Source organism: Epinephelus lanceolatus, chromosome 19 (genome assembly GCF_041903045.1).
Source record: "Epinephelus lanceolatus isolate andai-2023 chromosome 19, ASM4190304v1, whole genome shotgun sequence".
NCBI classification, from domain to species: Eukaryota; Metazoa; Chordata; class Actinopteri; order Perciformes; family Serranidae; genus Epinephelus; species Epinephelus lanceolatus.
In genome coordinates, this window is record NC_135752.1 from 40,509,801 (window position 1) to 40,534,002 (window position 24,202).

Consider the following 24,202-nt stretch of genomic DNA (forward strand, 5'->3'; position numbering starts at 1 on the left):
AAGATTGACCAAGTGTTAATACGCAGGGAGAAAGTGGCTCAAGTTAGCTAACAGTAGCGAGTAACTTGAGCCAAAGGATCAGTTTACCCAGTAGGTAGAAAGCAGTGGCTAAAGTTAGGAAGCGTTAGCTAGCAATGTTAGCCTGACAGTGTTTCGCCAGACCTCTGGGAACAGTTGACCTAGTACATACAAAATAGTAGCCAAAGTTAGCTAATGTTAGCTAGTAAGGTTCGCTTGACAGAGTTTCACCTAGTGCTTAGAAAATAGTGGCCAAAGTTAGATAGCGTTAGCTAGCAACTCTATCTAATAGAATGGTATATCCTAACATTAGGCGGAAACGTAACGTTAGCTAGTAGGCTAACCTTAGCCTGACAGGGTTTCATCCGACCTCTGGGAACGGTTGACCTAGTAGGTAGAAAATAGTTGATAAAGTTAGCTAATGCTCACTAGTTACCTTAGCCTGACAGCGAGTCGCCAGTCCTCAGGGAATGGTTGACCTAGTAGGTAGGACACAGTGGCTTAAGTTAGCTAAATTTAGCTAGTAGCGTCCGTGCACAGAGTTGAACAGTTATAGAGCCTGTGTTCACATCACATTTGTTTTCAGCACCAGCATCTTTTTCCAGGTGTTATGGAGTGAGCGTATGCTGCTGCATGCAGCCACCAAAAGATAAAGTGCTGCACCCAGCGTCTTTTCTTTCAGAGCACTCTGCCTTTTTTGTGCAGCCGCCCCGAGCACTTCAAGTTTAAAATCCCTGAACTTTTCAGAAAGGCATTGGTGACGTCATTGCTGCTTCTTTAGCTAAGCTACTGTCTACTGTCACAACAAAGACAGAATGTTCTGAGAGCAGATCAGCCGGTGGACGCTTGATGTTGTGATTTTATCACCGTTCGCTTTGTAAGCTTGAATTTGACGTGTAGTCCATAGACCGCGGAACCAGGGGGGCCAGGGGGGCCATGGCCCGGGTAACTTTTGTACTCTGACATAGAGGGCTGCATTGGGACCTGGCGGGACCCAGTGCAAATGGTAATAGTCATTTTGATCCACACTCTAGCAGTTGGTGGCGGTAATGGGCCAATTCGCTGTTTGCCAACCGCCATTAAACAGTAGAAGAAGAAGAAGAAGAAGATGTAGCCTAGCGACAGGATGTCAACACAGGAACTTGGTGCACATGCATGAGCGTTTCCACTCCATATTTATTCATAAATGGACGAATATGCTCTGAACCAGCTTTCATACCAATTTGCCGCTTGCTCCACCTGCCTGTCTGTCTGTCTGTCTGTCTGTCTGTCATGAGACAAACATAAACGAAGACGTGCAGTTTATTGTGTTTCACCAGCGACGAGCTGTCATTACGCGCGCCAATTACACATGGCTGCACACTCTTTATAACTCACTGTGTGAACCTATGTTGCATAATAAAGATTTGCCCCCTCATAATTTTTAACCGCCCCCTCAGTAACTTCATCCTGGTGCCGGGCTTACCTTAACCTCAATCACTGCGTGATTATATAAAGGTAGAAAAATAAATAAATACAGAGGAGGAGAATAGAATATGAAACAGCCTTTATTTCATTAAAAACTAAATGAAAACAATGAAATAGGAGCGCTATTCCTGACCAGTGTGTCAAAAGACACGCAGGCCAGGGAAACAAAACAAACAACCCCATGAATCTCTTTATTAAAAGCCTATAAAATGACGTGTTTTCTCCTGCGGGACGGGAGAAGACACTGACAAACTATTTTATATGAATAAAAGCCTAAGTTGTAGACTATCTGTATTTTTACGAGCCAAGTCACCACACACCTTCACTCACTCTCACCAACTGCTGCCAATAAAAAAAACTCCCACTGACTGCTGCATATTGATTTGATATTAGCGTGCCTATCAAGTGCATTGTTTATCAATACATCATGCGTGAGCGTCGTGAGCTAACGGCGGGCACCTGCGCTGGCTGCATCTGGGCAAATGAAGACACAGAAGTCGATATCTGATTTGTTTTTTCAAGTAAACAGAAAAAACAAAATGATCAAATTACTCCAGCTTCCACTGTGGCCTCATCTGTGCCTTTATGTGTAAATAGGTTCGGCCTGTTGTGTGTGAATGTTAGAGTGCGATCAGAGGGCTTAATCTGAGCAAGCATGTGTTCATGTTCATGCGTGCACTGTAGATGTGACTGTGTGGCGTCGGAATAAAAAAAGTGCTCCGCAACGTTATTTAATACATCAGTGATATTGTCTGTTTCAATGCATATGCCCCCCCACCCCCTCCGTGTGACTTGAAATTATGGCCCCTCCTTGTTCAGATGCGTTCCGCGGTCCATGGTGTAGTCAACCCCTTGTTAATGTCACATCACGTTAGCTACCTAATGTTAGTGTCAAGATATTGACGTCACAGCACGCCATTAAAAAACTTTTTTATGAAGCACTCCCCAGCGCCTTGCCACCACTTTTCTGCTGAAGAAAAATGCTACATGGACACAGTCCTTTACTCAAGCACGTTTACTCATCCGACCAAAAAGTCGTTTCAGTCGTCGACCCAACCTCACATGTAACAGTCATAGTCCACTGCACTCTGGTACTCTTTCATCAGCTTGCAGTCTAACGTTAGTAACTTCAGGAGGTCTGGAGGTCGAGGTCATTTCCACACTGAACATATCAGTAAAGTTGTGATGAAAATCTCTTTTCTTTGTTTTGTGTGAATCACAACATGAGTTTGTGATGATACCTGCTGCCTTCAGCTTCATGCAGCACTTTTGTGTCTTCACTTTTATCTTTATTTAATCATGCAGTACAGATATTTATCACTTCCTGCCCTCCTTCTGAATTTTGTGCGTCACACTAGTCTCATGGTTGCAAACATGTTATTTAAGTTCAGTATTTCCTGTGAAAATTCAGCTTGTTTTTAGTTTTTGTTTCTTTTTTTTTGTCATTGGGAGCCACTGCTCACCAGGTGTCTGTGATAGTTACCATGGAAACACTGGTCAGCAGGTGCCTATGACTGTTATCATGAAAACATGACTGTGAGTTAGCCCGAGGCTAGCCTGGCTAACTTTACACACTTTAAACCAGTCGGGCTTTATTTTTGTGAAACTGTCAAACTTGCGTTGGATCGGAGTTTTTTCAAACTGTGAGGCGTGTCCTCGGGGAGGCGTGGGGGAGTTAAAGTGGGGGTGAAGTGAAAGATACTGCGTGAGGTGAGAGGAACAGGTGGATGCAGGTTTTTATGAAGACAACAGGAAGTCAGTTGTTGTGGTTTGTCTGCTCAGCAGCGCATAGACAGTGACGGCACTTCAACCGAATCTCACACTTTTCTTCTCTTATAATAACTCAAATTTAAACACAGACATGAGACAACTTTTTTTAAATTCAGTGTGACTTAAACTTTTTGAGGCTATCCTTTCCATCATGAATAAATGTCCATAAATCTGCTAAGAACTCATAGGAGAGGCTGCAGAACCTGCCTACTAATCTTTATGTTTTAAGGTTTCTCCTGTATCACAGTAATCCAGTGACAGATGTGTGTGCATCCATGAGTATGCTGCAAACAGGAGCTGCTCACAGGTCATTCGACACACTTTTGATGGTGAAAGTCTGATTCAATGGAGGAGAATCCTGCAGGGGAAGTTGCTATTCCGGCATTAACAACTGTCTACACAGCAGAGCAACCCGAAAAGGGAAGACAGACTGATCAAACAGAGTCCCTTTCACTCCTACTTTGTTTGGTCCGGACTTTCAGACCTTTCAGTTTGATCCTCACCAAAATGTCAGGTGTAAAACCTCCCCTGGACCAACAGTCAAACCTTGGTCAGACAAGGGGAGGTGATTGTGGTGAGAATCAAACTGAAGGTTTGGTTTGTTTCTGATGTGAAAACATTGGTGGATTCACTCAGAGCAGACAGGTGTTGGCGATTGGAGGAATTAGCAATGAAGCTGTTGAGTGGTAGTGAATGTACACTGTATGTTTCAGCTCAACAAAATGAGCTGCAGTAGTGTATGAGGAGACGAGACAACATAGTGTTAAAATGTGTGTTGTCTTGTTGTGTTATTGGGAGCCAGAATAGAAGGAGTCATGGCTCAAAACCAGCCGCCACTGCCCGTCAACAAAAACAAAGACAACTATGGTTAAATGTGATAAGACCAAAGGACTGGACGGAGGCCATCATCAAAAATGCTCACATGTGCAGCGCACACTTCATATCAGGTTAGGGAAAAAGTATTTCCTGTTGTAGGGATGAATAAGGTTATGTGTATTAAGGGTTATCATGTCCACCTCATCAGAAACTGGGGAGGGATTAAGAGGAATATTGGATTTCTCTGCAACGCTAACTTTTTAGCACATTAGCTAACGTTAGCTTCCATAGCAAAACAAACTGGAGGAAACTGTTCAAGTGTCGTTTCTAAGATTGGCATAATAATCAACTACAAAGACAGCCATCCCACCTTCGGCTGCATTTGTAAATTCAGTCTGACGCTCTACACTAAAATGAGAGCCCTGTTGGTGGAAGAAACGCAGCGTTATATTTCTACATGAATTAACAAATGAGTATTTCTGAACGCACCACTCACATCATCTTCCTCCATCATCTAAAACAAGACAACAGAACTTGTTAGCTAGCACTAGCTAATGTCTGTGGAGAGTTGTTTTGCCTCCAGCTAAGCCCCGCCCACCAAAAAATGTCATACTGTTTACTAATAGTCACTAGGCTCTTCACGTACAGCGAAGAGCCTGGTTTTCATTCACTCTGAATTTTGTCTGGATTCTGGTTCCGGTCTAGAGAGCGGATCCGGAATTCACCAAATTCACCAAAGTAAAACTTTAAATTCTGGCGCACCATCAATTTGGGGTGATGAGGGGTGTAAGAAAATCGATTAACTTAATGGCTTGGGCCTTTCTTGTAAATTATATTCTTTAAATTAAAAAGTTTCAATGCATTTTTATTAGCTTGGTGCTTTTATTTTGACGGAAAGGAGCATCCATTGAATTCCGGATCCTGTCTCTCTCGCCCCAGTTCCGGTTCCTTACCAAAACAGCCACTAAACAGCCCCAGACTAGTTTACTAACAGTAAAAGGGTCTATAGAAAACATAATGACTAAAAGTTGACTAAAACGTCATGAATTTTCTTGGACAAAAATGTTTAAAAACATTGTCTCAGATTTCCATCATGACTAAACATAAATAAAAATCAATTATCACAGACGAGGCTGCAGAACCTGAGAATCTTCATGTTTTTAGGTTTTCTTCAGACCAGGCTGAAACGTGAGTGTGAAACTCTGAGCTGTGACCGGTTGGAAACGACTGTTGACATTTTTCAGTTCTAAAAGTTGTGACAGGTGTTGATAGAAGAGCTAATATCAGCACTAATGAGAAGATGAGGCACTAATTGATCTTTAAACAATGCACGCTAACGGTGTGAGAAGCAGTTAGCAGCAGTGACGGATGAAGGTCACAGAGAGAGACGATGATGACGATGGTCGGAGCACAGATCGCTGAGTGGCTCAATTTAGCGCCTCTGAAACCACTTGATCAAATCCTGCCCGGGCTTTATCATGTCCCCACAGGGCTCGTTAATGATTCAACTAAACTAATCATCAACCCCGAGGACAGAGGGGAAAAAAGTACTGTACTCTGTCTGACCTGAGATGTTTCCTCTGAATGAGACTCCAGCCCGTCATAATGAGAGGGCTTTGGGCCAGAACACATGAAAAAATAAACATATTTAAATAAGACATGACCTGAGGTTTTGGCAGCGAGCACAAAGCTCAGAGGTTGATTCAGTAAAGTTTAGAGCTCCAAGAGGAGGACGTTAATGCATGAGATGGCTGCAGGGGTCATTTAAAGGGTCATACCACTGTTTTGGTGTGTTTTAGTGACACTGTGGACCCTGCGTCTGTTTGCCAGTGTGAGTCAATGGGGAAGGTTCATTTGTACTTACTTATACAAAAATAGATATTTCAAACGTCATAAACGTCGCTTCCCTCATAGTTCTATTTCAACACCTTCTCATATAATAATCTAAGAGAATACATTACAAATGACATTTTAGGACATGAATTCAGTGCTCTGTAGTGGAATATGTTTTAAAACTAACCCTCCCAACTCTTCAGCATGGTACCGAATGCTTTGTTTTTCCCCTCAGCATAAAAGGATGTGACGTTCTGCTCCCATGAATCCCAGCTGTATCTAACAGAGCTCACCAGCACTCATCTGAGCGTTCGGCTGCTTCAACACTCGATGACAATAAAAGCGAACATGATGCTTTATGAAAGAGCATTTCTCGTGTGTGAAGTTTGGCTGTCGTATAATAAAGAGACAGAATGAAAGGAGGATAGATGATAGAAATCAGTGCTGAGCTGCAGGTGACGTACGGCCGATAGATGCAAACATGGCGGCACGCTGTCCTCGTGTTTCTTTGAAATTAACGGCTGCCAAACACGAAAACACAACTCAGCAACTGTCTGAGTCACGGCCTCACACTGCAATCTGTCCTGACAAGCCAAGGGTGGAGGTGTCACTGAGTGTGTGTGTGTGTGTGTGTGTGTGTGTGTGTGTGTGTGTGTACTTGTACATGATACATAGTGAGGACCAAAAAAAATGTATTTTAGCAACAGTGAGGACGTTTTTGAAAAGTGAGGACATTTTGGCTGGTCCTCACTTCTTCATTGAAGCTACGTAGCTCTAGTGAGACACGAAGAAGAAATAACAATGGCTTTTTCGCCTGAAATGCTGAAAAAATAAAATAAAAGAGGGAGACAGGTTTTTCCTGTTTCATCTTATTTTGTTATATTTCTCCCTCTCCCCTCTCTGGGAGTGTCTGACCTCCCGCCACCCGCTCCCGCCTCAAACACGGAGGCCTCCCTCTCCGCTCCGCTCCCAGGGCCGACCCTCGTGCCCTCCGACTGGGGTCCCTCTGTTTTTGTCTTTTATGCAAGAGATACATTATCAATATCTCCTCCACAGTCGCCATGTTGTTTTTGAGTTTGTTGTCATAAACTTTTGACTCTGGGCTGCCCCCTGGTGGATATATTGGTTAACATCCATGCCAATGTAAAGGATGCATGGAAGTATGTGGGCAGTGACGGTAACATCGTTTGAAACGGACGTATACATTTTCATACATAAAGGGAGCATAAATGGGCCTTTAGGTATTAAGTTCTGATGGTTGAAGTTAGGGACTGTTCTTTACCCTTCAGAGGAGGGGGGTGGCTGGGATGTGACCCTCCCTGAAGCTACTCATGTTTGTCCTTGACCCTCCTCCACCATCTGTCTACCACTTACCCTTTGATGTTTGGAAGTTAAAAGTTGAAGACAAAATCCTGGAGTTGAAAAAGTTTCTCTCTCTTGTTGTTCGTGCTGGTTCGTTCATGCAAACACCTTTTTTTTTTTTTTTTTGGTCCAAATTTTAAATGAGACGTAGAATAAAGTGATTTTGATAAAATATCATTAATTTAAGATCAGATTTGTTTATGGTGTTTTATTTTTCTTTCTGACAGGAGTGTTTCTTTAAAAAATAATTTTAAAAAAAGGCAAACAAAAAAAAAAGAAATAAAGACAGAAAAAAAATCTGCGGGCATTTTTTTATATATATAAAAAAATTGCCATAAATTTTCTCCAAAACTTATCACCAAAAATGGAAAATTGCCAGAATTTGGAAGGCATGTTTTTCTTTAGAAACCAGTGATACAATAAATACATAATAAGCCATTTAAATGTGTATGCCCCTCCCCCTGACTTCTCATAAATAACAAACAGTCCCTTAGAGTACGGGGACAGGTAATGCATTATGTTAGTCAGGGTCCTCACAAGGGTGTGTGTGTGTGTGTGTGTGTCTCACATACAGAGACGGACAGTGAGAGAGAGACTAGAGGAAAGTGTGTGTTTGTCAGTGTGGATTATGGCTGTGTCTTTTGTCTCGAGTTGGCATCGTCGGCAGGATTACTCAAGCAGGACAACACACACTCACAGTCACACACACACACACACACACACAGTCACAATCACACACACACACACACACACACACACACACACACACTCAGTCACACAGACTCTGACCTCTTTGTGAAAGTCAAAAGCACAGCACTCAGGCCTGTCAAACTGTATCATTCCTCGCAGTCGACAGACGAGCAAACAAACATTTTCACACTGACGCATGTGTGAGCGAGTCGTGTCAAGCACTCATGTGTTCACACAAACACACACTCACACACAGAGGAGGACTGTGTCTATCGTGTGCCATCATACAGCGCTGGGATCACACGTGTGTGCCACCCTGCTGATCCCACCATACGACATCTTTCACCTTCCTCCTCCTGTGTCCGTCCGTCCGTCCGTCTGTCTCTCCAACACGCTGCAACATCGCACTCAGAAAGACAAGAAGAAGAATCATGAGGCAGGACAGAGGCTCAGGAATTAAAGAGAATAGAGAGGGAGACAAAAGAAGAGAGGAGACAAGACAGGATGGAGAAACAGGAAACTAGGACAGGCAGTAGATTAAGCTCAGCAGCTGTACAGTTATTGCCTGTGACAGTTCCTGGTGCATTAACATATGCATGATGTGGTGGATACTGCAGGACATGCGTACTGGAAATGCAGAGATAATCTCCCAAACTACTGTGTGAATCAGCCATTTATTTCCACCGTCAGGAGAGTTTCTCTGCATCTGATCTGTTCTAGTTAATGTTTTTACTGCAGTGCTCAGATGGACGGGTGGAACAGGAGGAGAAAAGAAATGAAATAAATAATAATATTAGCAGATTGAGTTCATGAATAATTAACGTTTAACGAGGAGGTGACATCAGTGTGTCCTGCTGGATTTATAGACACTTACAGTGGCATAAACAAAGTTTGGGCACCCCAACACATTGAAGCTCTCAGACCATGGTTAGCTTGTTAGACCTCTGGCTTGTTCACAGTCATCATTAGGAAAGGACAGGTGATGCAAATTTCAAAGCTTTATATACCCACCAGCCACTTTATTAGGTACACCTTGCTGGTACCAGGTTGGACCCCCTTTTTAATTCTTGGTGTCACAGACTCAACAAGGTGCTGGAAACATTCCTCAGAGATGTTGGTCCATATTGACATGATGACATCACACAGCTGATCCATGATGAGAATCTCCCGTTCCAGCACATCCCAAAGGTGCTCTATTGGACTGAGATCTGGTGACTGTGGAGGCCATTGGAGTACAGTGAAGTCATTGTCATGTTTGAGATGATGTGAGCTTTGTGACATGGTGCGTTATCCTGCTGGAAGTAGCCATCAGAAGATGGGTACACTGTGGTCATAAAGGGATGGACACGCTCAGCAACAATACTCAGGTAGGCTGTGGTGTTTAAACCATGCTCAGTTGGTACTAAGAAAATCTCCCCCACACCATTACACCAGCAGCAGCAGCCTGAAGCGTTGATACAAGGCAGGATGGATCCATGCTTCCATCTGAATGTGGTTTTTCCAATCTTCTATTGTCCAGTTTTGGTGAATTGTAGCCTCAGTTTCCTGTTGTTAGCTGACAGGAGTGGCACCTGGTGTGGTCTTCTGCTGCTGTAGCCCATCTGCTTCAAGGTTGGACAAGGTGTTGTTGCTTCAGAGATGCTCTTCTGCACACCTTGGTTGGAACCAGTGCTTATTTGACTTCCTGTTGCCTTTCTATCATCTTGAACCAGTCTGGCCATTCTCCTCTGACCTCTGGCATCAACAAGGCATTTTGGCTCACTGGATATTTGCTCTTTTTGGGACCATCCTCTGTAAACCCTAGAGATGGTTGTGCTGAAAATCCCAGTGAATCAGGTTGAGAAAAAAAGGTCAATGTACTCAACAGGCGTAGATGGACAGGCAATTCAGCGAGGCTTCAGCAATGATGTGGGTTTGCAACCACTGGACTGTCGTAGTGAAGAGGGAGCTGAGCCAGAAGGCGATGCTTTTGATTTCCTGGTCCATCTGCATCCCAACCATCACCTATGGTCATGAGCTCTGGGTAGTGACCGAAAGAATGAGATCACAAGCGGCCAAAGTGAGTTACCTCCGCAGGGTGTCTGGGCTCAGCCGTAGAAATAGGGGGAGAAGCTTGGAGTAGAGCTGCTACTCCTTTACGCTGAAAAAGGTCCAGATGAGGAGGTTTGGGCATTTGTAAAATACCCTTTCCAACAACCTCCAAAGTGCATCCCGTTTGTCCGTTTGTGTCTGCAGGTCTCGGCTCGCTGATTTCCACATGAACTGCCAGATGACATCTCACACCGTCACCAGCTGCCCTCATGACAACTACCACGGCTGCCTCATGTCCTACGTCGGCCTCATTGGTAAGTTCATCTGTTCTTAAGCCTCCGCACCGGTGGGCGCGTGGCCGGAGGGTTGTTTGTCCTTCCCACAGCTCAAAAACGGTTTTAGGCGATTTCCTAAAATTTGGCACAAACGTCCTCTTGGACTCAAGAATGAACTGATTAGACTTTGGTGGTCAAAGATCACTGTGACCTCATCTGTCTCAGTGTTGTAAATGCAATATCTCATCAGCACCTTTAGATATTTATTTTTTTTCAAATATGGCACAAACGTTCACTTTTACCCAAAGATGAACAGTTTAGAATTTGTTGATCAAAGATGAAGGTCACCGTGATTATCTCATTCTTATGACTGTGATATTTCAAGTATGCCTTGAAGGAGTTTCCTCAAATTTGGCACAAACATCTTATTGGACTCAAGGATAAACTGATTATAATTTGGTGGTGTAAGGTCAAGGTCACTGTTACTTTGCATCTGTCTCATTCTTGTGAACACAATACCTCAAGAACACCTTAAGGATATTTCTTCAAATGTGGCACAAACTTCTACCGTCTAGGCAAGGATGAACTGATTTGCTTTTGGTGGTCAAAGGTCAAAGTCACTGTGACCTTGTCTGTCTCAATCTTATGAGCACAATACCTCATGAACATCCTGAAGGATTTTTTTTTTTTTAAATTTGGCACAAATGTCCACTGTGAGAGAAGGATTAACGTTTGTAATTTGTTAGTCAAAGGTCAAGGTCACTGTGATCTTTTCTGTTTTATTCTTGTGACCGTGATATCTCAAGAATACCATTCAGGAAGTTCTTCAAATTTGGCACAAATGTCTAGTTGGACTAAACAATAAAATTATTAGAATTTGGTGGCTAAAGGTCAAGGTCGCTGTGGCCTTCCCTCTGTCTTATTCTCATATCTGTGATATCTCAAGAACACCTTGAAGGAATTGCTTCAAATTTCACACAAACTTCTGCTTTGAGTCAAGAATGAACTAATTAGAATTTGATGGTCAAAGGTCTAAGTCACTGTGACCTTACCTCCATCTCATTGTTGAAACTGGGATATCTCAAGAACACCTTTAGGGAGGTCTTTTAAATTTGGCACAAATGTCTGCTGAACTGATTAGAATTTAGTAGTCAAAGGTGAAGCTCACTGTGACCTCAGAAAACACGTTAACTCAAGAAATCATGTGGTTATCATGACAAAATGCGACATGTTTAGTGGGATGCGCCTGTAAACTCTTATTTATTAACCTCCACAGTGGAGAGAAATTTGAATATATTAGAGCTGTAAACTCTAATTTTCCCTGTTTTATCAATACGATGGATATGTTAGAAAAAAGAGTTTTAAAAAAGACACTCTTGTGTTCCTGTGCTGATTGATAGTGCAGATAATTCTAACAACCTTCAATCAGTCTATATCAGGTACCGTCCGCTTTCCTCTGCCGTTATTTGAATACCATCTTTTATTAGACAGTTTACAGTAGGTGCTGTTATTCTGTCAGTGGTGTGTCTTTGTTACAGGAACACACTGCAGGTGACTCACTTCCTCTCTGGAAATCATCCACTGATTCCATTCTCAATTTGCAAAAATCCTCTTTAGCTTTCTTCCCGGCTAATCTGCATCCTAATTCTTATTCCTCCCCAACATGAACTCCCCCTCCCTCCCCCTTCCTGTCTTTCTATCTCAGGCTCTGATGTAACGCCGAACTACAGCGACAGCAGTCCATCCAACATCACCATGAGCCTGTGGTGTACTTGCAGGGGGACCGGCAATCAGGAGCGTGAGTGTGACGCTTTCCACCGGGACTTCACACACAACACCTGCCTCAGTGAGTCCTCACTTTGTGTTATGTTCTACACGTACAAAGGCCAAATTTAGACACAAAACCAAGCCGATTAAAAACAAGAATAAAATCCTCCACAGTCAAGAGCACTTCGGCGGTTTGACGGGAGAGTAACGGCTCAGGTCAGGGCTGAATTTATGACTGCCCCCCCCCCCCCCACACACACACACACACACACACACACACACACACACACACACACATACACACAGAGATTCAGATCTAACTGGACCTGCTGGTTCTTGTTAGCCAAAAATAACAAATACAAAAGCTCTTTCATACCATCTGTTGTCTCCAAACATAACTCTGTGAGGAGAGGAACACAGAACACCAAGTCTGAATATCTCAAGACTGCAAAACTTACTGTATTTATTTTTAATAATTTTTTAGAATATTTTTGACTCCTGTCCTCCTATTTTTTCCCCTATGTTGTATTTATATGCTATGTTTATGATATGCTTCGTGATTTTCTGTTTTATTGCTGCTGTGCATTCAGTCGCTCTTTGGGGACAAAAAACGTATCATTACTGTGAATTCTCAGATATGAGAGTTTCTAATTTCCCTGCTCCCCAGTTAAACTCAACACTTCCTCTGTGTTAACCTGTTTTTCTTCAGTGTAATGTCCATTTAGACATTTTGTTTATAAAGCGCAATACCACAAATCACAGTTTGTCACAGGGCTTTACAGCACACAACATCTCTCTGTCCTCTCACCCTGACAGCAGATAAACAAAAACTCCCCAAATAAACATCTATTCATCTATTGCACGTCTGTCCGTCCTGGAAGAGGGATCCCTCCTCAGTTGCTCTTCCTGAGGTTTCTACCGTTTTTTTCCCCGTTAAAGGGTTTTTTGGGGGATTTTTCCTGATCAGCTGTGAGGGTCATAAGGACAGAGGGATGTTGTATGCTGTAAAGCCCTGTGAGGCAAATTGTGATTTGTGATATTGGGCTTTATAAATAAAATTGAATTGATTGATTGATTGATTGATTGATAAACCTTTGACCTCAGGAAGAGCAACTGAGGAGGGAACCCTCTTCCAGGACGGACAGACGTGTAATAGATGTCGTACAGAACAGATCAACATGATAAATGTACAGTGATACATATGACAAAATGATACATAAAGAAACAGAGCCGGCTCTAACTGTAAGAGCCACTCCTACCTATAAGTATCAGTCCTAACTGTAAGAGCCAGTCCTAACTATAAGTATCAGTACTAACTATTAGAGTCAGTCTTAACTATAAGAGCCAGCCCTAACTATAAGTATCAGTCCTAAGTGTAAGAGCCAGTCCTAACTATAAGTATCATCCCTAACCATAAAAGCCAGTCCTAACTGTAAGAGCCAGTCCTAACTATAAGTATCATCCCTGACCATAAGAGCCAGCTGTACCTACAAGAGCCAGTCCTAACTGTAAGAGCCAGTCCTAACTATAAGTATCATCCCTAACCATAAAAGCCAGTCCTAACTGTAAGAGCCAGTCCTAACTATAAGTATCAGTCCTAACTGTGAAAGCCGGTCCTAACTATAAGTATCATCCCCAACCATAAGAGCCAGTCCTAACTGTAAGAGCCAGTCCTAACTATAAGTATCATCCCTAACCATAAGAGCCAGTCCTAACTGTAAGAGCCGGTTCTAACTATAAGTATCATCCCTAACCATAAGAGCCAGTCCTAACTGTAAGAGCCGGTTCTAACTATAAGTATCATCCCTAACCGTAAGAGCCAGTCCTAACTGTAAGAGCCAGTCCTAACTATAAATGTCATCCCTAACCGTAAGAGCCAGTCCTAACTATAAGAGCCAGTTCTAACTATAAGAGCCGGTTCTAACTATAAGTATCATCCCTAACCATAAGAGCCAGTCCTATCTATAAGAGCCGGTTCTAACTATAAGTATCATCCCTAACCATAAGAGCCAGTCCTAACTGTAAGAGCCAGTCCTAACTCTAAGAGCCAGTCCTAACTATAAGAGCCAGTTCTAACTATAAGTATCATCCCTAACCATAAGAGTCAGTCCTAACTGTAAGAGCCAGTCCTAACTATAAGTATCATCCCTAACCATAAGAGCCAGTCCTAACTGTAAGAGCCAGTCCTAACTATAAATGTCATCCCTAACCATAAGAGCCAGTCCTAACTGTAAGAGCCAGTCCTAACTATAAATGTCATCCCTAACCATAAGAGTCAGTCCTAACTGTAAGAGCCAGTCCTAACTATAAGAGCCAGTTCTAACTATAAGAGCCGGTTCTAACTATAAGTATCATCCCTAACCATAAGAGCCAGTCCTAACTGTAAGAGCCGGTTCTAACTATAAGTATCATCCCTAACCGTAAGAGCCAGTCCTAACTGTAAGAGCCGGTTCTAACTATAAGTATCATCCCTAACCGTAAGAGCCAGTCCTAACTGTAAGAGCCAGTCCTAACTATAAATGTCATCCCTAACCGTAAGAGCCAGTCCTAACTATAAGAGCCAGTTCTAACTATAAGAGCCGGTTCTAACTATAAGTATCATCCCTAACCATAAGAGCCAGTCCTAACTGTAAGAGCCAGTCCTAACTGTAAGTATCATCCCTAACCATAAGAGCCAGCCGTACCTATAAGAGCCAGTCCTAACTGTAAGAGCCAGTCCTAACTATAAGTATCATCCCTAACTATAAGAGCCAGCCGTACCTATAAGAGCCAGTCCTAACTATAAGTATCATCCCTAACTATAAGAGCCAGCTGTACCTATAAGAGCCAGTCCTAACTGTAAGAGCCAGTCCTAACTATAAGTATCATCCCTAACTATAAGAGCTAGCTGTACCTATAAGAGCCAGTCCTAACTGTAAGAGCCAGTCCTAACTATAAGTATCATCCCTAACTATAAGAGCCAACCGTACCTATAAGAGCCAGTCCTAACTGTAAGAGCCAGTCCTAACTATAAGTATCATCCCTAACTATAAGAGCCAGCTGTACCTATAAGAGCCAGTCCTAACTGTAAGAGCCAGTCCTAACTATAAGTATCATCCCTAACTATAAGAGCTAGCTGTACCTATAAGAGCCAGTCCTAACTGTAAGAGCCAGTCCTAACTATAAGTATCATCCCTAACTATAAGAGCCAGCCGTACCTATAAGAGCCAGTCCTAACTGTAAGAGCCAGTCCTAACTATAAGTATCATCCCTAACTATAAGAGCCAGCTGTACCTATAAGAGCCAGTCCTAACTGTAAGAGCCAGTCCTAACTATAAGTATCATCCCTAACTATAAGAGCTAGCTGTACCTATAAGAGCCAGTCCTAACTGTAAGAGCCAGTCCTAACTATAAGTATCATCCCTAACTATAAGAGCCAGCCGTACCTATAAGAGCCAGTCCTAACTGTAAGAGCCAGTCCTAACTATACATATCAGCCCTAACTATCAGAGTCAGCCCTAACTGTAAGAGCCAGTCCTAACTATAAGTATCATCCCTAACCATAAGAGCCAGCCGTAGCTATAAGAGCCAGTCCTAACTGTAAGAGCCAGTCCTAACTATAAGTATCATCCCTAACCATAAGAGCCCGCCGTACCTATAAGAGCCAGTCCTAACCATAAGAGCCAGCCCTTACTATGAGAGCTGGTCCTAACTATAAGTATCAGCTCTAACTGTAAGAGCCAGCCCTAATTAATGGAATAAATGAATGTACAGCAAGTGACTCACAAACCTGTCAAGTTTGTAAATAAATGCACTTTATTTTTAAGTACAGTGAATTTACAGCACAGAGCTTTTATTTAGTGCCGTTTCCTGCTGTCGAGTGAGTGACTAACAGACAGCTACTTGAGAGAGACATTAAACTAGTTCCATGACATGGCCGAATCTACGTATGATGCTAAATGTATTACCATGTGGGACCTCGAACTGATGCAAATGCATGGAACAATTTTTCTGCATCTTTTTGAGACAGGATATGACTGATTTTTGCAGTAGATGAAAGAGCACAGTCAGTGAAGCTTGTTTTATTAGTGTTAAACGACAAATCTTAACCATTCATCAGTAAAATAACAGAGTCATGTCAGGTGTCACAAAGTCTTCCAGCCTTTGATTCATAGGTGGTAGGTTTTTATATATTTATATAAAATATATATATATATATATTTATATATATATTTTATAGGTTTATTTCAATGTGAAAAAATACCAGATAGAGTTCAGTCTTGTTGATGGTAGCTGAACATCGATCAGCCATTTAAAGAGCTGATATAAATTTGTGGCATTCTTACGGGAGAGAGACTCAAAATAATTGCAAATTAATTGTCTGCAGTTTCAGCTCTAGTTGGAGGTTCTTGTGGAGCAGGTGTCAGAGTGTGGAGTGAATTAAACGGACAGGGAAGTCCTCACGATCACAGTAACAAAAGTGTGTGTGAAGTGTGTGAGGTGTAAGGCGCCGTATGTATAAGTGGGAAAAAAAGAAAGTGTGGGCGAGGCAGATAATTGAGGAGAAAGGTTAGGTGGAGGAGGAAGACTAGAGAAGTGTGAGATGACGTGTTGAAGATCCCAAGACGCCTTCTTTAAATAACACTAACCCAACTACAATATCACCTCTGCACCTTCTCCTCCTCTCCCCTGATGTGAACATATACATGCATGTCCACGTGCCAAATGTGAAGGGCGGCAAAGCGAAACCATGTCAGTATACTTTATAATCAGAGCTTTATTTTATCCTGCATTAAACATTGTTGGAAGGATTGAGGGTCTGAAGATTGAATCTGATCAGCTGTGGGCGGGCTCAGAGATGTTCTACACTGGGCCTTTTCTTTGGTTTTATACCAATGAACATTACGCTTGGGAACACAACTACATGGTTCAGGAAAAGATTGATGTTTGGTTAAAATAACTTTAGTTGTCATGATTACAATAAATCTCTGTTGTCCAGTTTTGTAGTCAAGACAATCTAAAACAAGACCGAGTCAAGACCAGACCACTGAGGAGGCTTTCACATCAGGGATCCAGGCCTGGGTCCATGAAGCTGCGACCTCAGAGTCCACTTTGTTGAATTAGTGCGAACACTGTGCACTGTAACCTGTGCACCATACAGCGTGACATGGGTGCCAGGCCATTGTTCCAACAGCCCAAAATTCCAAGGCCTTGTTTGTCAAAAAAATGTCCCATTGGACCCAAAGCCTATTTTTCTGATTGGCTATTATCCCAAAAACAAATACCAATATCTGCAAAGTTCCATTTCTTCCAACACACTCTCCCTGTAATAAGTTTAGTTTTTCCAGCAGTGTTTGAGGCACCAATCCCGGGTGTTTTTCATCAACCCATCCCTGCTTTTACTGTGACTTTTGTTCCACCAAACATGGGTGTTTAAACCCAAAACATCATTTGAGCCACCGATCCTGGGTGATTTTCCCAACCCTTTGCACGGTTTCCCAGTGGCGTTTCCTGCTGGGGTTTTTACAGATCCTTCGTGGCATTTCTCAGCTGCATCTTAGCTACTAATCCTGGGTATTTTTCACCAACCTGTCCCTGTTTTTCCAGCGACTTTTGTGCCACCAAATGTTGATGTTTCAACCCAAAACATGATAGATAGCTTCAGTTTCCCTGCATTACTTCAGTCACAGTCTCAGGTGGTTTATACTCACCCTTTGCTGCGTTTCCCAGTGGTATTTGAGCCACCAATCCCTGGTGTTTTACAGACCTTTTGCAGGGTTTCTCAGTTGCATTTCCCACCGGAGATTTTAAAGACCCTATGTGGCATTTCCGAGCAGCATTTGAGCAACAGGTCCTGGGTATTTTTCACCAACCCATCCCTGCTTTCCCAGCAACTTTTGTGCCACCAAACTTGGGTTTTATCAACCTAAATCATAACAGATCATTTCTGTTTCCCCGCTGCATTTGAGCCACTGATCCTGGATGTTTTTACTGACCTTTCTCAGGGTTTCCCAGTGGTGTTTACAGTTGGGGTTCATACAGACCCTTTGCAGCTTTTCAAAGCTGATTTGAGCCACCAATCCTTAGTGTTTTTCACCTAGCTATCCCTGCTTTTCCAGCAACTTTTGTGCCACCAAATGTAGGTTTTTTAACCAAAAACATGACAGTTAGTTTCTGTCACTTGAGCCATGGTCCAGAGTGGTTTTTACTGACCCCTGCTGCCTTTCCCAGTGGCATTTGTGCCACCGATCCTGGATGTTTTTACCAACCCTTAGCAACAATTCCCAGTGGTGTTTCCCGCTGGGTTTTTTACCGACCCCTCCCTGCTTTTCCGGCAACTTTTGTGCCACCAAACGTGGTTGTCTTAACTCCTAAACCTTATCTTTTCTGAACCATAACCATAAGTGTTTTTAGTGCCTAAATATAACCATACATTAACCACAGCCTCGCTGACAAATTTAACATATTCATCATAGGAAACGCTGAAGTGACGTACTGTAAACCGGCTGGTGGTTGGTATAGCAACGTTAATTCTGCTTTAATGAGTCAAAACTGCATTCCACCATTACACATTTGTTCAGTAAAGCCTGGACTTCACTGTTGTATGATCTGTTGTATGAAGATATGTTGTCACAAGCCAAAAACTCTATTTTCTGTCTTTAAGTCACACTGAAAGCAGAATCTCTTCAGCCTGACAGGAGTTTTAAAATTCTGTTTTAGTGTGGACGGGAGACCAAAACAGAGAAAGATATCTGTACCTGAAAAAACAAGTTCTCAAGAACAATCTTCACTTGTGTTAACATGTCAGTCGGCCCACAGAGGCCGAGATGCAGCCTTCACCTCATGTTGAGTGGACTGCTTTCATTAATCATTCATCAAACACGTCAGAGTGGATCATACTACAGACAGTAACCCACTGCTCTCTAATGACCTATTTCTGTTCAGTGTGTTGGAAATTGTTCATTCGGTGACCACGCTGCTGTTCCAGCACGGTGCTGTGGGTGAGATTTTAAAGATTAAATTTTCTGTTCTATTTCTTCAAATTAATAGTTTGGGTCCATCTGACACTGCATCCTGACATCTGTCCAACCTTGGTGTGACATCATCCTGGTTTCTCACTATGTTCATTTTTCATTTACAACAAAAAAGTGGTTCTGTTAAAACGTTGATGTCGCACCAACAAAATCCACACTAAGCAAAGTTCAACTTTGACAGGTTGACGTCAACCAACGTTGGGTTTTAGCGAATATCTGATGTTAACTTCCAATCACAATGCAACATTTATCCAACACTAGAGGTGAATGTCGAGCCGATCTTGGGTTTTGACGTCAACCTGATTTTTAATTTCTACCTAAAATTAAACATCTGGCCAGTGTTAGAAGGTTGATGTCTGTCCAACGTCGGGTTTTGCCATCGAATTGATATTGATTTCCAAATAAAATTTAACGTCTGTCTAATGTTGGAAGGTTCATGTCAACCCAACTTTGGATTTCGGCAAATATCCCCTTTTCAATTCCAACCACAATGCAACGTTTATCCAACACTGGAGACTCAGGTCGAGCCGATCTTGGGTTTTGATGTGACGGATTTTGATTTTCATTTCCACCCAGAATTTAACATCTGTCCAATATTGGACACTTGATGTCAACCCAACTTTGGGTTTTTGTCAAATATGTGATGTTCAATTCCAACCACAATGCAACATTTATCCACTGATGGAGGTTCTTGTTGAGCCAATGTTGGGTTTTGTTGTCAACTGATTTTCATTTACAACCAAAAAGAAACGTCTGTCCAATGTTAGAGTCAGACAGAGAGTAGACAGTGCGTACATGCTCTGTATCTGTAGGCCTGTATATTCTTTATTCTGATGTTTGTCAGCCTTCACAAAGTGTTTACTCCTCCTCTTGGTGTCCAAACATTGAACCATCATCTGTGTGTTTGTTGCATTTCTTCTAAAAGATTAGAAGATAAAAAGACTTTTGGCACGTGTCCGAGGTCAGTGGATCCCCTGAATATAACACTGTTTAAAAGACGACAAAGATTTCCAAAGAAATTTCAATTTTCAGGTCAAAATTGGATTTTCAGAGTGCATTATTCAGATGTGAACAGATAATGCTGTTACACGAGCTGTGAACTGCTTGTAGCCAAAGCAGCGTGCCTTTCAGGCCTCAAAGAGTTTTCATCAGATTTGCTGTGGAGTGCAGGACATGTACATATGTCACGTTGACCTCGCGATGTGATATTGAAGACTGACAGTTTGAGGGACTGAACAATAGATGGTAAAATGATGGGCTGAAGTTAGGGGCTGTACAACGGGCAGAGGAGCTTTTCTTATTTTTTATCATAAATGCCTCACACCAGTTTTACATTCTTCTGGCGTTCCTCTGATTATATACACGACCTCCTGGGGATGAATATTTTTCCCCAGAATGAAACATTCTCTGTCAAATCCTGGGAAACTGACTTGCTCTAAGATATAACTCCAGCTACAGTCAAAACTCACTGGTCGTATTTCAAGCATGACTAACTTCATAAAAGAGAAATATGCACAAATATCTGAGTATCCAACTAAACCACTGAGTGTATTATATGGTTGTATAAATAATTTTTAAGGCAAAAGAATCTTAATCAAAATGAGAATGAACAGAGCAACCTGATCTCACAGAAACACGTGAAATGACCACAAACTCTGTGTCAGATTGAAGAGGACTGCTCTCACACCTGCCCTGTTTGGTTCAGTTCAGTCAAACTCAGGTGTGTTTGCCCCCTCAGTGCGGTTCATTGTGCAGGTGTGAACACACCAAAACAACCGGACTGAGACCTTCTTGAAGAGGTGGTCTCAGTCCGGTTCCAAAGGAACTCTGGTGCGGTTGGTTTGTGGTGAGAAGGTGTTCCGACCTGGATGTGAAGCAACTGCAGTCACATGACACATTGTTTGGGTTAAACATGAGCATGTTACAGTCCTGGAGGATTATTAATGTGCACCTCCTCCTGTACTGCCTTAATATGCACATTCAGCACATCCAATGCATCAAAACATTGTTTTCTAGTTGGAGCCGCGCCTCGTTTTCAAACTGTATGCTTTGACTAAAATGAACAATGACAGCAATATAGTCCACGATGAGCAGCACTAAAATCAACCTGTGTAGTCGTTTCATTCTCGTGAATGTGGTATCATAAGAACACCTTGAGAGAATTTCTTCCACTTTGGCACAAACATCCACTTGATCTCAGCAATGAACTGATGAGAATTCGGTGGTCAAAGGTCACTGTGCATCTGACTCATTCTCCTTACTGTCTTTTCACAATATTTGGCACAAATGTCCACTTTGACTTAAGAATGAACGGATTAGATATTTATTTATTATTCGACTTTGGCACAATCGTCCACTTGGACTTCAACAGTGAACTGATTAGAATTCTGTGGTCAAAGGTCAGTGCGTATCCATTTCATTCTCCTTAACGTGTTTCTACAAATTTGGCACAAATGTCCACTTTGACAGAAGAATGAACGGATGAGATATTGGTGGTCATACAGTACAGGCCAAAAGTTTGGACACACCTTCTCATTCAATGCATTTTCTTTATTTTCATGAAAGTTTACATTGTAGATTCTCACTGAAGGCATCAAAACTATGAATGAACACATGTGGAGTTATGTACTTAACAAAAAAAGGTGAAATAACTGAAAACATGTTTTATATTCTAGTTTCTTCAAAATAGCCACCCTTTGCTCTGATTACTGCTTTGCACACTCTTGGCATTCTCTCCATGAGCTTCAAGAGGTAGTCACCTGAAATGGTTTCCACTTCACAGGTGTGCCTTATCAGGGTTAATTAGTGGAATTTCTTGCTTTATCAATGGGGTTGGGACCATCAGTTGTGTTGTGCAGAAGTCAGGTTAATACACAGCCGACAGCCCTATTGGACAACTGTTAAAATTCATATTATGGCAAGAACCAATCAGCTAACTAAAGAAAAACCAGTGGCCATCATTACTTTAAGAAATGAAGGTCAGTCAGTCCGGAAAATTGCAAAAACTTTAAATGTGTCCCCAAGTGGAGTCGCAAAAACCATCAAGCGCTACAACCAAACTGGCACACATGAGGACCGACCCAGGAAAGGAAGACCAAGAGTCACCTCTGCTTCTGAGGATAAGTTCATCCGAGTCACCAGCCTCAGAAATGGCAAGTTAACAGCAGCTCAGATCAGAGACCAGATGAATGCCACACAGAGTTCTAGCAGCAGACCCATCTCTAGAACAACTGTTAAGAGGAGACTGCGCCAATCAGGCCTTCATGGTCAAATAGCTGCTAGGAAACCACTGCTAAGGAGAGGCAACAAGCAGAAGAGATTTGTTTGGGCCAAGAAACACAAGGAATGGACATTAGACCAGTGGAAATCTGTGCTTTGGTCTGATGAGTCCAAATTTGAGATCTTTGGTTCCAACCGCCGTGTCTTTGTGAGACGCAGAAAAGGTGAACGGATGGATTCCACATGCCTGGTTCCCACTGTGAAGCATGGAGGAGGAGGTGTGATGGTGTGGGGGTGTTTTGCTGGTGACACTGTTGGGGATTTATTCAAAATTGAAGGCACACTGAACCAGCATGGCTACCACAGCATCCTGCAGCGACATGCCATCCCATCCGGTTTGCGTTTAGTTGGACGATCATTTATTTTTCAACAGGACAATGACCCCAAACACACCTCCAGGCTGTGTAAGGGCTATTTGACCAAGAAGGAGAGTGATGGAGTGCTGCGGCAGATGACCTGGCCTCCACAGTCACCGGACCTGAACCCAATCCAGATGGTTTGGGGTGAGCTGGACCGCAGAGTGAAGGCAAAGGGGCCAACAAGTGCTAAACACCTCTGGGAACTCCTTCAAGACTGTTGGAAAACCATTTCAGGTGACTACCTCTTGAAGCTCATGGAGAGAATGCCAAGAGTGTGCAAAGCAGTAATCAGAGCAAAGGGTGGCTATTTTGAAGAAACTAGAATATAAAACATGTTTTCAGTTATTTCACCTTTTTTTGTTAAGTACATAACTCCACATGTGTTCATTCATAGTTTTGATGCCTTCAGTGAGAATCTACAATGTAAATAGTCATGAAAATAAAGAAAACGCATTGAATGAGAAGGTGTGTCCAAACTTTTGGCCTGTACTGTAGGTCAATGTGACCTTCAATCGGTCCCATTCTTGTTCATGTGATATGTCAGTAACACCTTGAGGGAATTTGACACAAACGTCCACTTAGTTTCAACAATGAACTGATTAGAAATTGGTGGTCAAAAGTCAAAGGTCACTGTGACCTCCAATCCATCCCATTCTTGTTGATGTGATATGTCAATAACACCTTAAGAGAATTAAATAAAATTTGGCACAAACGTCTACTTGGACTGATGAATAAACTGATTGGAATTTGGCTCATGAAGGTCAGTGTGATCCCACTAAACATGTTTCTGGCCATAACTCCAGAATTCATTCACTAATTCTGACCAAACTTGACCCAAATGTCTAACAGGATAAAATGATGAAGGTCAAAAGGTCAAAGGTCAGCTTGACTGTGACATCATCATGTTTTAACGTCATATCTCAGGAACAGAAGGGGAGACATTTGGTCAGATACTGAATTGGTGACTCTAATCTTGAAACTGTGCAGACTGTTTAAAAGAATAAACTGGTTTTTTGTACCAGCCTGTAAACATGTTTATTTCTACATGTTAACATGGAGGTCTGCGGGGACTGACTCGCTCTTGTAGCCAGCCTCAAGTGGACGTTAGAGGAACTGCAGGTTTTGGCGTTAATTTTCAGGCTACTTGAGTGTTACATATATTTAGTTCCTATCAGTTTATGTTAGTTTTTCCCATTTTCCAATTATTATATTTCCTGGGAATGTGTTCATCTGGAATTAAACCTACAACCTCCAGTTTTGCAAGAGAAACTATGCAGAAAGGCCATATATAACACCAACATGTGTTTACACTTTTACCGTAGTTCCATCATTCAGTTTGACCATTTGGGCCGCGCTACATGGTTTTCAGACTCAGTTCTTCTTTTCTGGATTAATGGAGATAAATGATTAAAAAAGCTATTTTGTGACCAGCAAACACAATCAAAAAATTATGAATGGGAGTAGAACAAAGACAGAAAATGAGGCAGAAAATTAGATCATTTGCCAACTTTGTGCATGAATA

The 24,202-nt window shown here is 42.2% G+C and overlaps 1 protein-coding gene across 1 annotated transcript in view; it reads left to right on the forward strand.

Moving 5' to 3' along the window:
* Positions 1–24,202, forward strand: part of gfra2b (GDNF family receptor alpha 2b) — a 188,506-nt gene that overhangs the window by 138,702 nt on the left and 25,602 nt on the right. The window contains exons 6-7 of the mRNA XM_033647315.2: positions 10,192–10,301; positions 11,968–12,108. Of these exons, the coding sequence (XP_033503206.1) occupies positions 10,192–10,301; positions 11,968–12,108 (251 nt within the window). The remainder of the gene's footprint in view (positions 1–10,191; positions 10,302–11,967; positions 12,109–24,202) is intronic.